Genomic DNA, 14640 nt, shown 5'->3' on the forward strand with positions numbered 1-14640 from the left:
AATCTTGAAAATTTTCAATAATTCAGCTTATATTTCAATAAAGAATTAATTAATCAACTTCCAACAAAGAAGATACACAAAATTTCTTCAATTTCCCAAATGCTAAAATGTATTCACACCATAATTTTAATATAAGGGCCTATTCGACAGTGAAAAATGGAATTTATATCCACTCAAATGGTATGTTTGATGGGTAAAAATTTCCATGGAATTGGTTTTCCATCCAACCCCCATGTGACCTTTTTTTCCAGGTTTTTAAGGAATTGGGTTTTCCTTTGGTTTTGGTAAAAATTGGTTTTGCAACTACTTTTTTTTTTTGTGCAATTAGAACAAATTTTATCTCCAGTTATAACAAATTCTATTTCTTTAATTGACAATTTTCATAAAAAAAAAGCTAAACGAACATCAAAAGATAGAAAATTCTAACATTTTTCAGGTGAGAAATTATACCAATCAAACATATTTAATTTATAATTCCCAAAACAACAAGTTATAGGTAATTCAATTCCCTGAAATTCGATTTCTTTCCACTCAAATTCCATTTTTACAATCAAACAGACCCTAAGTGTAATAAATTAATAATAAATAAAGGTCAACGATCTTTAATATAATTAAAATAAGATATATTTTTAATAAAAAAATGTAGTTTGAAAACAACCATCCGTTTTCCAAGATGCATTATCCTGAAAAGATGAAGAGATAAGTCAATGCCTAACAATTAACTTACCTCCACCCACAAAATGGAAAATTTGTTGTTAAATTATGCCTATTTAGTGTGTTGGATAAATTATTTTTTCATTTTCTCACATTCATAAATTTTGATAATTTCTAATTCATTAGATATAAAAATGGTGTATTTTATTTAATTCATTAATATGAAATTTTAATTTGTTATTGTCACTGACTGTCCATAAAATGAATCGCAGCACCTACTTGATTCTGTTAACTCAAATTGACCAAATGCTCCCCATTGCAATGACATAAAAGCAAGCATCTAATAATGCTCCAATTTAGTATAAAAAGTCCTAAATTCCCTAAACTCCAACATGGAAATAATAAAAAAAAGCACATGCTTTATTGGCAATTAGGTTAAAGATTTTCACTATTGGTATTACCATTATGATTTTTTATTTTTCCATTATTTGTTAAATTGAGTTATTTGCTATTGTCATTGCTAATTCATATTGATATTTCTGATTTTTGGACAAAATTGAGAAATGAAGAGGAATTGAGATATGAGGACGCGGAGGGGGGTGAATCTGAGGTGGTGGGTTGGTTGGGAAAGAAAGAAAATTAATTTTATTTTTTTATTTTAAAATTTTGGGATTCTTATTCTTTATTTTTTTGGGTTTTATTTATTTAAAAAAGTGGTAACGGCATAAACATTTTACACAACTTTTGCTTGTGTTTTAGTGTGTGTTGCGCCAAAATAAAATAAGTGGAAATTATCAAACTAGTCAAATTTTACCTTGTCACTTACAAAAATGTCACTTTTTTAAAGTGATTGCAAAATTGTCATATTTGGACTTTTTGGCCCTCTTATTAAGTTCAATCCCATCTGAGTCCTTGTTTAAATATGACATGACAACACTTGAAATTGTACAAAATCTCTCAAATATCAGGTACTTGGAGAGGAAAAAAAAAACTGGTGAACACGAAGAAGGTGAAACGACCAATTGCTGGGACGGAGGAGAAGAAGAAACCATAGTTGAAAAACAATCCCTTCTCCTACACATTTTCCTTTTTCATTGAAACACAATCCCTTCTCCCACACATTCTCCTCTTTCACCACCGACGAAGACCGAGACCACTCCGTTCCAAGTATCCGAACCGGCGAAAGGCAAGACTCTCCTCTGACATTCGTATCGTCGAACCACTAGCCATCAATGACCGCCATGGGTCACTTCACCGTGGACGAAGACCATCACTAATTTCTTCAGGTTGGTGTTGTAGTAATTTTATGCAATTTTTTCTCACACATTCTCCTCTTTAATTGGAATCATCCTCTCCATCGCACTTTCCTTTCTTTCACCACCGACGAAGGCCGAGAGCAGTCCGTTGCGTGATACGAACCAGCGAAAGGCGAGACTCCCCTCTGACATTCAAATCGTCAAACCACCAGCCATCAACGACCGTCGTGGGTCACTTCACTGTGGACGAAGACCATCACTAATTTCTTCAGGTTGGCGTTGTATTCATTTTATGCATTTTTTTCTGAAGAAGAGGAAATATATACATAAAACAGCATATGACAGTTTGATAATCCATTGAACTTGGGAAATTAGTTCTACTTCGAGATTGTTCATATAATTAGGCACAAGGGTTCTTTCTGTATTAGTGTAATTTGTTTGAGTATAGTTGGGATTTCATTGTTTGAATGTATTGGGTAGAGTATGTATGGATTTATTTGGCTGATTTGAATATAAAATAGTTGTAATTTCATGCTTGCTCTTTGGTAGAAAATAGAATGAACATTTTTTCCCCTTTACACATCTTTGTTTGAAGTGGTTTTGGGAAATGATTATAGTTGTGGTCGTTCAATAACCTGCTTGGGAAATTTTGGATCAATTGAGACTTTAGGGTTGAATGTACCAATGGCGAACTATATTCCAATTTTGTGTTGAATTTTTGAAGATTTAAGAGTTGAATGTTTAATCAGTACCCAACTTTTGATATGCTTTTCATAAGAAATGAGGGCTTTTGTTCAATTTTTGAAGATTTAAGAGTTGAATGTTTAATCAGTACCCAACTTTTGACATGCTTTTCATAAGAAATGAGGGCTTTTGTTCAATAGGATTTGGGTATTTTTCTTTTCTCAGCATAATTTTGATCTCAATGAATTGGGTTTTAACAAAGCTTCGAAATATGGTGTCCAAAAATGTCGAATTTATAGTACTTGCTTTACCAATAGTCATTGTGAATACCATAGTATAAGCCGATCATTTGTTGACAAAGATCTGTTGTTGTGGTTTTATATGTCTCACTTCTGGACAGTTGTGATTATTTCTGGTATAAGATGGTTGTGGCGGCAATAATAAGATAGTATAAGTTACAATTTGAAATAAATTATACACACCTTATCATAATTTAATATCATCACTTACCAAAAATATAAGTGGTTATTGTTGCTGGGCTTTTGTTTGTATTGGACAGAAGGGACGCATATCCAAAATCTTGTGCTTGTGCAATTTTGGGTCCCTCTTGTGAAATTGAATTTTCATGGAATTTCGATGGATAACTTTATACATATGTGGCAATTTTTCGTGCAGCGAACTCCTGCGACTGCAAAAGTCGATTTTTTCTGCTAAGTTATAAACAGGATTTGGTTTTTTATGATTTGATTTGGTTGAATATAAACTATCTGATGGTAGGATTTGGTTGCTTAATTTGATGGGATGCCTAGAATGAATTAATAGTAATTTTCTTCCATTTCGTTGATTGTTTTAAGTATTGTTGAGCTAAATGAGGTGTACAAAATGGTGTCATTGATTGTCTTAAGTATTCGTGAAATAGTTGATGTGTATGATACTATGTCCTTCCTACTTTGACCTCTAAAATTGTTTCTTTCAAATCACTTGCATACATGTCCTTCACTGTGTCATATTCACTCTCCATTTGTGTCTCATAAGTACGGTTACTATCTGACGCTAGGATTTCGTTACTCAATTTGATGGGATAGGTAGGATGGATAAATATTAATTTTCTTTCATGTCATTGATTGTCTCAATTACTGTTGACCATGTTGAGGTGTACAAACTGGTTTCATTGATTGTCATAAGTATTCGTTACATAGTTGAGGTGTATGATACTGTGTCCTACCTACTTTGACCTATAAAATTGTTTCGTTCAAGTCACTTGCATACATGTCCTTCACCGTCTCATATTGACTCTCCATTCAGACTCACGTACATAAATTTGTTTCCTATATTTAATAAGAAGTACGGTAACTAGAATGGCTACGAATCCTAGCATGCATGTCTGCCTTCACACATCCTCCGTTATTACTTCTGAAACATACTTGTATGTGGCACTGCCTAATATGTTCAACTTGCACCCCGCAGCACGCATAGCAACTCCTAGTGAACTGTCGACCCCGACACTTGACTCTCTGTTTTTCTCGACAGTTAGCCTATCATTCGTATTTCAACATCAACCGTCGGTATCGACAGATGTCCATAGACAATCTGTCGATACCAACGTATGATCTCTGTAGTTCTCGACAGATCACCGTATCCATGATGTTGAATCCTTATAGCGTTAGACATTATACAATATTGTTTATGTTTATAATCTAATCCCAAGGGTTTTGTCAACGCACCTTGCAGGGCATATGGAGTTTGAATTCCTGATTTCAGAAGACGCACGGTTGCGGGCCCACATTTCCCAACGCAGCAACCTCAAGTATGTTAAGACTGTGATGGACCATTTTGACGAGCGACAACGTGAGGACTTCCGTAACTCCCCCCTCGGGTATCTGGCTGATATTCCAGACATTCAATTCTCTGCCCAGCTAATCCTACAGCTACTATTTAGAACAATCCGCACAAAAAATGTGAACGAGCTTTGGTTCAATGTGCAAGGCCACCTGATGAGATTCGGTCTACAAGAGTACGCTGCTGTGACGGGGTTAAGATGCGGTGTTTTCCCCAAGGGGGACGATTTTGATCGATTGATTGAGAGGAAAAGGTTGAAAGAGAGGTACTTTAAGTCCAATGACAAGGTATCATTGGCACAACTACAGTCTACTGTTGCCCGACCATCGACGACCCGTGCTGATCGCTACAAGCTAGGGCTGGTTCTAATTGTCGAGGGAGTATTCAATGCTCCGAATAATAACGTCGGTATCCATTTGCCATTTTTATCAATGGTGGACGACCTGGACTTCTTTTTTTCCTACCCTTGGGGTAGAGTTGGATATAAACGATTGTTGCACGGGTTTCGGGGTAGATTTGGAAGAAAATTCGAAAAGGCCAAGAGGAAGAAGGAGAAAGAGATTACATGCACGGTTCATGGCTTCCCCATCGCCATGCAAGTACGCACACTTCGTAACATTAGCATAGCATGCATGATTTACCCCTCCGGTAGCATTGCACATATAATCTCTGTAATTTTAATGTGTTTCTGTTGCTGTAACAGGTTTGGGCGTTCGAGGCGATTTCGAAGATTGGGGAACTCTTTGGTCAGCGAGTCGGTGAACGACTACCACGAATTCTTCGCTGGTCTGCTCGAAAGCAGCCACAACATCGTACATACGATGCATTTTTCAAGAATGTACAGGTACAATTTCGACAAGTCTTTGTTTTTCCTTTACCATCTTGTTACTATCTGGCACGTTTTAATGTGATTATCTAAACCTCATTTCGCAGCTACATGTGTACGCAACTCTCCGGCCCACCGATGCAGAGGCTGAGCAGCCATATCTGTTCTCTCTCGTGCCGTACGACGATCCCCCGGTGCCCGTGCTTGATGACATTGTGAGGACTGTGGTTGCACCACAGATTCATTCGTTACACGCCGAAAGTGGAGTTGGTGGGCAGTCGGGAGGTCAAGATTTGGAGGACAAAGTTCGTAATAGACGAAGTGGTGACGGGGAGACTTCTGGAGATGATGAGAGCGATAGGGAGTCGGGAAGTGATAGCAAAGGCGACGACAGTGAGGATATCGGTGACTCTTCCACCCCTCAAGGGCACCGATTTGTTCACCAGAGCAAGGGCTTACGACAAACTCACTACCAGTTCGAACATCTGCTTCCATCTTAACGAAAGGGGAAGTCGAGGAGCTGCTACTCGACCAAAGAATCCTCTTCGAGATGGGACTCCGGATTGTGAAGCTTGAAATTGAACAGCACGTGACATTTGAATGTACAAGACTCCGTGAGTTCATTGCTGCCCAGGTGGCCCCACATTCCCCTGCCACCGCTCCGCGCTCAACGAGCGCCATTTTCGAGCCCGGTCCTTCAGGTTGTTCCCCACAAGGTATGAATCAAACATGTGCTATTCGGTTATATTTTTTGAAATTGACCACAAGGTTATTCGATTTTTTCTTGTTACAATTGGGATGTAGGCGTACATGGACGAGGCATAGACCCATTGCCCACGCCAATTGAATTGGGAGTTGACACAGGACGTTCACGGCCTCAAGGTACGTGCATTATTAATGAGCGATTCTACACATGTTACTGCCTGGACGTTGTACGATGCTTGAGTTGGGAGATGTAATGTGCTCTCAAGACGTCACTGTTGCTTTCCACAGTCGGAGCATACAGACCTCCATGCACGGATGAGGGGGAGCTGTTTGTCGGAACTGAAGACTTGCCAGGTATGTGGGTATTTCATGCACAATTCGAAATATATTACTTCATCGAGTACACATGTTGCGAAACATGACATAACAAATGCGCTCACATTATTTTACTGTTGTTGTCAATAGAGGGAGCTGACATTGCACCATGCCCGGACGCCGAGCACGAGCCGTTGCCCACTCCAATTGACGATCAGGAAGGTACTGCGTCCATTACAAGCACTTTTAGCAATTTCATGTCATTGCATTTGCTTCCTAATGTTTCGTCGAATGCTATGCATTTACGTATGTTCTGTTAATAAGACGGAGCTGCCACAAAGCCCTCAGACCCGGCCGCGGTCAGCGATGCAGAGATTGATGGTTGCAACGTCACAGATGGTGAAGGTAAGTTCATTGCATGCGTTACTACTGCGTATAATACGTATGGTTAGTGAATGTCATTGACGGTAACTCACTGGGCCCCTTCCATTGTTATGTAGGTATTGTCGCTACCGTACCTGTTCCCGCTGCTGACGTAACTGTTCCTGCGCCTGTACCAGAAGGAGGAGGTCGAGTTTCTACGACGAGACGACGCTCCGTCCGGCTACGACGTCCCGCTCCTGCCACGAGGACTCCGTACACGAGGGGGAGGGGAAAGACATTGAAGAAGTAATTGTGAATGAAGTGGCGGGATGGCAGGACGATGGGGTTGTTTTTGGTTTTCGCTGACCTGTCGAGGCGTGCAGATGGTGAACATAGTAGACTTGAACAATTAATCACTTGCTTTTACGTTTATTCTAACATTGACGCTTTACTTTTTCACTTGACATGTGCGTTGGAATTTTGACAAGCGTCCCACATTTTGCTTTGTTGTTAGTTATGACATAGTCTGTATCCATTTTTCATGACATTTGGTTCTACTGTTGCAAGCCGGATACCTTGTTTATGTCTTATATTACGTGAACAGTCGGAACCTAAATTGACATGATAAGCGTTTTTCCGAACTTTAGAAAATGATCTTTGCATTCTCGTTAAAGTACTCCTTGTTTTCAGGTAAGAACATCAATTAGATGACACCAAGAAAGTCCACCCATGTAAAAGGGCAACTAAACTGCACTCTACTGTAGAAGAAGATGGACATTATAGTGATTAAAATTTTTATTTTGATAATAACTGCAGTATTTCTTCTCTTGTATGCTCAATGTTGACATCGTTGTTAAATTGGCATTGTTCTCAAGCATCTATAGAAACTTCCAACTACTTTTCAAAATATTTCATAAGAACTGTACTCGGTATACCACGTGTGTGAATATAATGTAATCCCATTTTTTTTGAAGCACTACAATTACAACGATGCCACAATTGCTGGGAATACTTTGCATAGAGGCATTTCAGGTGCAGGAATGTATATGTACTGAATTATACAAAGATAATAAAGAGTATTAAATGTCCTACTAATTATGGGGAAATGGCGAATAACGGTACTATAAATTTATTGAACCATCACACCAATTGCTTTTCAAGTTAACAAGGAGATTGGACTTGGTGGTTGGGTAGATGATAACCATAATTGCATTTCCTCTTCAAGTTGCTTATAAATACAATGTCACATTGTTCTCACTCCTAGACAGCTTAGTGGAATAGCATTGTCAGAATTTGTGACTCTCAAAGATAGATTTTGTTTCAACAATACTTTACTACATAAGCATAATGAGTTCGTCCACAGGATGCACCGAACCGTTCAACATGGATGAGCCGATACCGGTTCTCGGTTCCTCTCCGTTATTTCCAATCTACATTTCGTCAGACGATGACGAAATTGAGCTTCGTATGGGTAGGAAAGCCATTTCCCCTGTTCCCTTCCCGAACTTGGAAGATGTTGGGAGTGACGATGGTTTGTCACAGAATGATGTGCTTGATGCTGTGCTCTCGGTCGATGCTGCCTACGAGGGGGATTTCGAGGACGACGATGGGCTGGCATACATCCCAGAGAACGAGGTCATTATCATCTCATCTAACAAGTCAGGTGAAGACAGTAGGGAGCAAGTTCGATTTTCGACGACGAGTGAAATGCCGGCCGTGGAGTGTAGTGAATAAGTAGTGTACAGTCCACTCTTTTGTAGGGATGCAGTTGGTTAACACAGAACCAAAATGTCTGCATGAACGTGTCCCTTCGCCGTAATTCGAGTAGTGTATTTTGTGTATAGTCAGTCCAGTCCAGTCCAGTCGAACTGTCGAGAATTACAGATTTCTATCTGTCGGGATCGACAAATTAACCTACATCTATATTTTGCACCACGTTTGGTGGATGTTACGAAATGCTATTTATTTAGAGCTGATTTATCTCCGTGGTGGACGATGTTACAAATTATAATATTTTTCATGGATATTGAACTTAAAAGTTTTAAATGGGGTTCATGATGCGCGCAGTCCAAAAACAGAAGGACAACGTCCCAATTTACAATTCCATTTGCCTATTTATAACATAACTTCATAAGGTGCAGGGCACTAAGGAACATTGAACATACAACGTCGATTGCACTAACAACATTTAAGGAACATGTGATACATTGGGGTTCGAACATGTGCTCCGATTATGACCAAGACGACCACAACGAGTGCATTTCCTGCTCGACCTTGCAGACTCGTGTCTTGAATGCTTACGTCGGGTCGGTGGTCTACCTGGAGGGCGACGTACGAGTGGTGGCAAAATAGGAGCAAATGTAATTAAACTGGGAACAACCCAGTCCACTTCACGTCCAACGGGATATATAGCTTCGCTATAGGCACCCCTCCAGTATTCAGATGTGTAATAAGGGGAGCAAAGGTCATACAATGACTTCCCTTTGAAGCAAGCAGCACGAGTTGCATGAGTACATGGCATACGATTTAGTTGGAACTCACGACACGTGCAGGTGTCCTCGAAAAAGTCAACTATGTCCACATCTTTGGATATTCCAACCTGAGTTAAGTTGTTTGTCAACAATTGGGCTCGAAGCCTAGTTCCAGTTTCAAATGTCATCCGTAACTCATTTTCCATCCTCGGCGTCAATACTGTACTGCATTCGGTCGCATTTTTCTGACGTTCATAAAACCACTTCTGCAAAGTACTCCGAATGTGTTCGACCAAGCAAGTTATCGGTGAAGAACGGGCTTCTCTCAACATGGAGTTTAGAGACTCAGTGTTGTTGTTCGCCATGATGTTGTAATGGTGGCCAATAAATAGTGCTCGGGACCAAAATAAATAATCCGCACGCTCTAAGTACTCGTGCACTCTTGTGCTCACCCTGCAGATCTATCCTATGAGTCTTTCAAAGTCCTCAACCCGATATGTCGTAGCAGCTCGTTTGAATAGAAGTACTACACTTGCGTTGCTGTACCGCTATATGAGATTCTTTTCGAGATGCCAGATACAACAACCATGGTGAGACAATGGAAACAACTGAGTAATAGCTTTGTCAATGCTCTTTTTTCTGTCTAAAACAAATACGAGGTCTTCGGAGTCCCCTATAAGCTCTTTCAAGTTGGACATAAACCACTTCCAGGATTTATTGGTTTCAGCATCCACGATCCCCCATGCTAACGGATATATCTGTTTGTTACCATCTTGGGCAGTTGCCAGTAGAAGTGTCCCTTTGTATGAACCCTTCAGATGACTGCCATCAACACAAATAACGGGTCTCAAGTACTGCGTGTAACCACGAATGCTTGCACCGAAAGTTAGGAAGAAATAATGAAATCTATTTTGAGAATCGAGTTCTATGTGGGTTACTGTCCCCGGGTTACTCTCTCCTACGACGTGGCAGTATGAAGATAATTTCTGAAAACTGGCTTCCGGTGTACCGTGTAGCATAGTTAAGGCATGAAGCTTTCCCCTACAAGCTTTGTTGTAACTGATTTTCACACCAAACTCACGTTTCATATCACGTGCAATAGCGGTAGGGTCATACGATCGACCTGGAGTATCCAGTTTGCCTAAAATGTGCTCGACAAATACAGAACTAGTGGCATGCCGATGTGCGTTACGACGAAAATCAAGGGAACATGTGTGCACGTTGATGAATTTATGGATCATGAAGATTGCAGATTGCTTGACAGTAGAAGCACGTAGCATCCACTTGCAATTATCATCCACACATACAACGGTTAACATTTTCATGCTTGACCTGCTCACCCGAAATTGAACTTCTCTTGCAAAGCAAGCACACGAATCTTCGAGTACAATTGTTTCTTGCTAAAGAATATTTGCTTTTCGATGAGAACGACGGCTGTCATCCACTCATCTGTGCCTAAACTCATGGAATGTGATGACACTGGCTGGTCAATTTCAGCAATAATAGCATCATTCGTACCATGTAACAGGTTCTCTAAGTGCTCAACGGATGCTGCAGCCTCGATATGGTCAATTGAATGTGCGGGTGCTTCGTTGTTCGACCCACTGTGCTCATGATTGACATCACCATTTCTTAAAGTCTGGGGACATTCCGTTAGGCCAAACCGGTTCTCTACACAGTTTGCTTCCCTCTCCATGTCAACACTGGGGACCTCGATTTCCATAATAGTGACGCAGAGTGCAGTTTCCTTATAAATAGAAATGTACCAATTTAGGTCCTCATCGTCATGTATCTCTGTCGGAGGTATATTCAAATTCGGGACTTTGAACTTCAACTCAAATTCATTGCGGGGTTCAACAATACCAAGTTTCTCCTTCAATCTTAATACAAGTTCTGTTACGGTAATGTTTCTCGGCGCTAAAATGAAAGTCGTTTTGTCCCCTCTCCACTTCCATTCGTCATCCACGTGAACAAAGTTCCCTCCATGCGACACGATGAATCTCAGATCCTGAGCCATACCTGAAATGTTGGGAGTACAAAAGTCATAATTTTGCACATTTTTGTCGAAAGATTTAATACAGTCAAATTAGCTCATTACAATACTTTGATCCATGTAGTACCAAAAAGAGAAAGCTTTTCAGGTGTCAAAATCGACGATTGAATTCTCTGCCCATCCCGACAGTTACTAAATGTCGATTTCGACAGTTCAAATGGCTAACCCGACAGTTTCTACGAAACTGCTCAACACTTGAGCGGCATAAGTTTCAGGGAACATACAAAAAAATGTGTTTTACTGTTTCAGGAATTTATTGCAACACATTAATGGTCATAATCAATTCTCAACTACAACTTCAACTTCAACTGATCTCCCCACACACAAACAAAGTATAACTCAATACTTCATTAAATATAGAATTACATATGAAATGATTCACATTTTCTTGAGAATATTGGTCTCTTCCCTTTCTAAAATATACCAAGAATAAAAAACCAATGAATAAGAGATGAAATATGGACAATTAATTCTGACCATGTTTTATTGATTATTTGAAGTACTTAAGTATGGCATGCAAAAATTTCTTTTCTACTACCTCACCTTTGAAATTAATCAATAGCTTTCCTTCATGCCTTGTTGATAATGAAAGGGGGATGATGAAGAAGAAGAAGAAGCTATTTCAACTCCTAGTTGTGTGTACTCTTTGTACACATTTCACCCATTTTTTTAATCAAAAATTCATATTATACAATATAATATTCATTTCTTCAATATTAACAATAAAGATAAATAAATAATCACATCACACCGTTAATAGCATTCAAATCAAGCATTTATTGCTCCTAAAAAGATGTCAAAGGGTAATATGGACATTTTGTGGGGACAAAGTGACATTTTTGCAAAAAAATTGTGCAAGACAAAATTTTTTGTGCATTTTCATATTTAGTGACATTTGTGTAAATTCCCCATAAAATAATAGGATGTGATGCTACCAAAAAATAGTATCTAAAAGATCTCGAACTTGATGATCTAACTTCGAACTTTGATGAGCACGAACGGTCTTAAATTATCTGCAACAAAGGCAACGAGGTGTGTGGTTGTCATCCCTCCGATGCTCAAGTCAGATAGGGAATTTAATGCGTGAGGCTATAAATTGGAAATAATGAAAAACGTACCTCAAGAATGAGCCGGGGTTATGTATTTATATGTGCCAATAATAGAGTCCTAGAAGGACTTAGCCATGTGTGATCCTTAGCCTTGTAGGATAAGGAGTTAGTGTTTCATTCCAATTATTCAACCATTGTTTGAGTCGAAAAGGGAGTAGCTAGGTAAGAATTGTAGGTTGGGTAGAATTTGTGTTCCCATAGGTCGTTAAAAAGACCTTTCATGATGACACAGAGTCTCGACCTAAGTACCCCGACCTCAGACTGGGAGTTTTGAGGGGAGACAAGATCGGGTTAGTGTGGTCGAGGTCGAGATTAGGTAATTGTGGGATGATCACAGGCCCCCGTGCATCAAGGTCGTAGATTATGGTCCAAGTCAAAACTACAAGTGAAGATGCAAAGGTGTAAATGTCCGGGTGTCATTCCATGTGTCACGCGTCTGATGGAATGTCAGAACTCGACCTTGGATGAGTGCCATGTGTCTTGGTCCGAGGGTTGGGATTAAAAGACCATTGGTATTCTACAGTCTCCTATAAATACTCCAACTTTCACCATTCATTTTCACTTTTCACACTCACTTACTCTCAATGAAATTGGCCTCGAGTTCGAGGATTGTGAGTTAGTGAGTAATCGTCTGAAAAGGTAAGAATTTGAGCTCTTAAGTTACTTTTTGAATCAGTATAACATCGAGTAGCAGTAGTAGTACGGGGTCGAGTGATAGTGATAGTAGCCATCCATCTAAGGTCTCGATCAATAGTGACAAGCTTGTCGATGTAGATGCATCCCTCATTCCCCTGGCCATCCCGATCAGTTCTCATGTCGATAGCGACATCAGCTTGACATATCCTAAGGAACCGACCAAATATAAAGAGCATTTTATTATTAAGATAGCCAGAGAGTTCGGTGTCATGCCAACCTGTGATGTCAGGGCCCGGGGCGTAATGAAACGGTGTTGGATGCTCGGGAAGGGGAGATGACATGTTTCAGGGATGCTTTTAAGGTCAAGCTTTGGTGGCCTCTTCATCCCTTTTTCATCGATTTTCTATCCTCTTACTACATGTGCCAGGGCCAATTGGCTCCGAACGATTGGAGACTATTAGTTTACTTCTTCATTTTGTGTAGATACCTCGAGGTCGAGCCTAGACTAGACCTCTTAAGAATGGTTTTTGATTTGAAATTCTCCCCGGGGTACAACTGCTTTGTCTATTTATCAACTAAGGGGGGTTTAGGATGCCAGAGACCTCGAGCTCCCTTCGGGGTTGGAAAGAGAGGTTCTTTTTCGTTAAACCACAAAACCTTGACCACCCCTTTAACCCAAAATGGGAGGTACCTAATAAAGATAGATTTGGCAGACATATTTTGAGGTATTAGAATGGGATAGGTTAAGGTTAGTTAACCATGATCCTTTGGCAGAGAAGATTGATTACTTGCTCGAGGATGACACCCTCGGCCTTGCCAATGTGAAAGGCATCGAGAGTACGTCCTTTCATCTTTTTTATTCTCGTCAATTATCCTTGAGGTTAAGGTCGAGCTAATGTCTTGTGATTTATTTTTGCAGATTTGGAAATGTCTTTCAACCCATCGAACCTTCTCGCGAACATCCAGCACAAGGCCAAGGGTCCAAAGCCTAAAGCCCTGGCTTCATCTAAGGGGAAGAAGAGGGTAAGGGAGGTCGCTGCGAGGGAACCCCCGGTGGAGGTGACCCCGACCTTGCATAAGGGCCAGTCCTCGATGTCCAAGACCCCGACCCTACCACCTCAGCCAATACCCAGGGTACAAGATCGAGCTCGGGAATGCTAGGGGGTTGTTGACTCAGGCTTCTCTCCCATCTCTGATAGCGCCCTCGAGGAGTATTCTGAGTGCGCCCTCGTAAATGATCTTGTTGATCGATTTGAGAAAGAGGTCAACATTCATAAGGGCGTTAAGAGATTGGAGGTCCTGACCTTGAGGGTAAGATATCGACCTCAATTGTGTTTCCTTTATTTGAATTTCTTTCATCGGACTAACGTCGATTTTATTTATGCAGACGTTGAGCGTAGCACGAGGCCTTACCTTGAATGGCCTCAATATTGCGAGCGAGCTGCAAAAGCTTGAGAAGGAAAAATAGCGAGCTGACGGGCGAGCCAATGACCTCGAGAAAGCTCTTGATGCAGCGAAGTCTGAACTTAAAAAGGCTCGAGAAGAGATCGAGGTTCATAAGGGGGAAGCTGACGAGGCAAAGCTCGAGCTTCTTGAGTCCAAGAAGGGCTTCAAGGAGGAGCTGGTGAGAGCCCGTGACGAAGCTGAAGCCTAAGCTGTGGAGATCTTCAAGAAGTCGAAAGAGTTCGAGACCCTCCTTGGTCAGTATGGCTCGGGTTCCTGTCATTAT

The 14640-nt window shown here is 40.5% G+C and overlaps 2 protein-coding genes across 2 annotated transcripts; both read right to left on the reverse strand.

Moving 5' to 3' along the window:
- Window positions 1-8830: 8830 nt before the first annotated feature.
- Window positions 8831-9478, reverse strand: LOC111398125. The gene has a single exon (XM_023025077.1). The coding sequence runs from the start codon at window positions 9476-9478 to the stop codon at window positions 8831-8833; it is 648 nt and encodes a 215-aa protein (XP_022880845.1).
- A 183-nt stretch (window positions 9479-9661) lies between these two features.
- LOC111398126 lies at window positions 9662-10432 on the reverse strand. Its single transcript, XM_023025078.1, has one exon. The coding sequence runs from the start codon at window positions 10430-10432 to the stop codon at window positions 9662-9664; it is 771 nt and encodes a 256-aa protein (XP_022880846.1).
- Window positions 10433-14640: the final 4208 nt, after the last annotated feature.

This window comes from Olea europaea, chromosome 7 (genome assembly GCF_002742605.1).
Source record: "Olea europaea var. sylvestris chromosome 7, O_europaea_v1, whole genome shotgun sequence".
Classification (NCBI taxonomy): Eukaryota; Viridiplantae; Streptophyta; class Magnoliopsida; order Lamiales; family Oleaceae; genus Olea; species Olea europaea.

What these genes read in the sequence shown, in the direction of transcription:
- LOC111398125 (XM_023025077.1), bottom strand. Translation starts at nt 9,478, where the DNA reads ATGGCGAACAACAACACTGAGTCTCTAAACTCCATGTTGAGAGAAGCC.
- LOC111398126 (XM_023025078.1), bottom strand. Translation starts at nt 10,432, where the DNA reads ATGTTAACCGTTGTATGTGTGGATGATAATTGCAAGTGGATGCTACGT.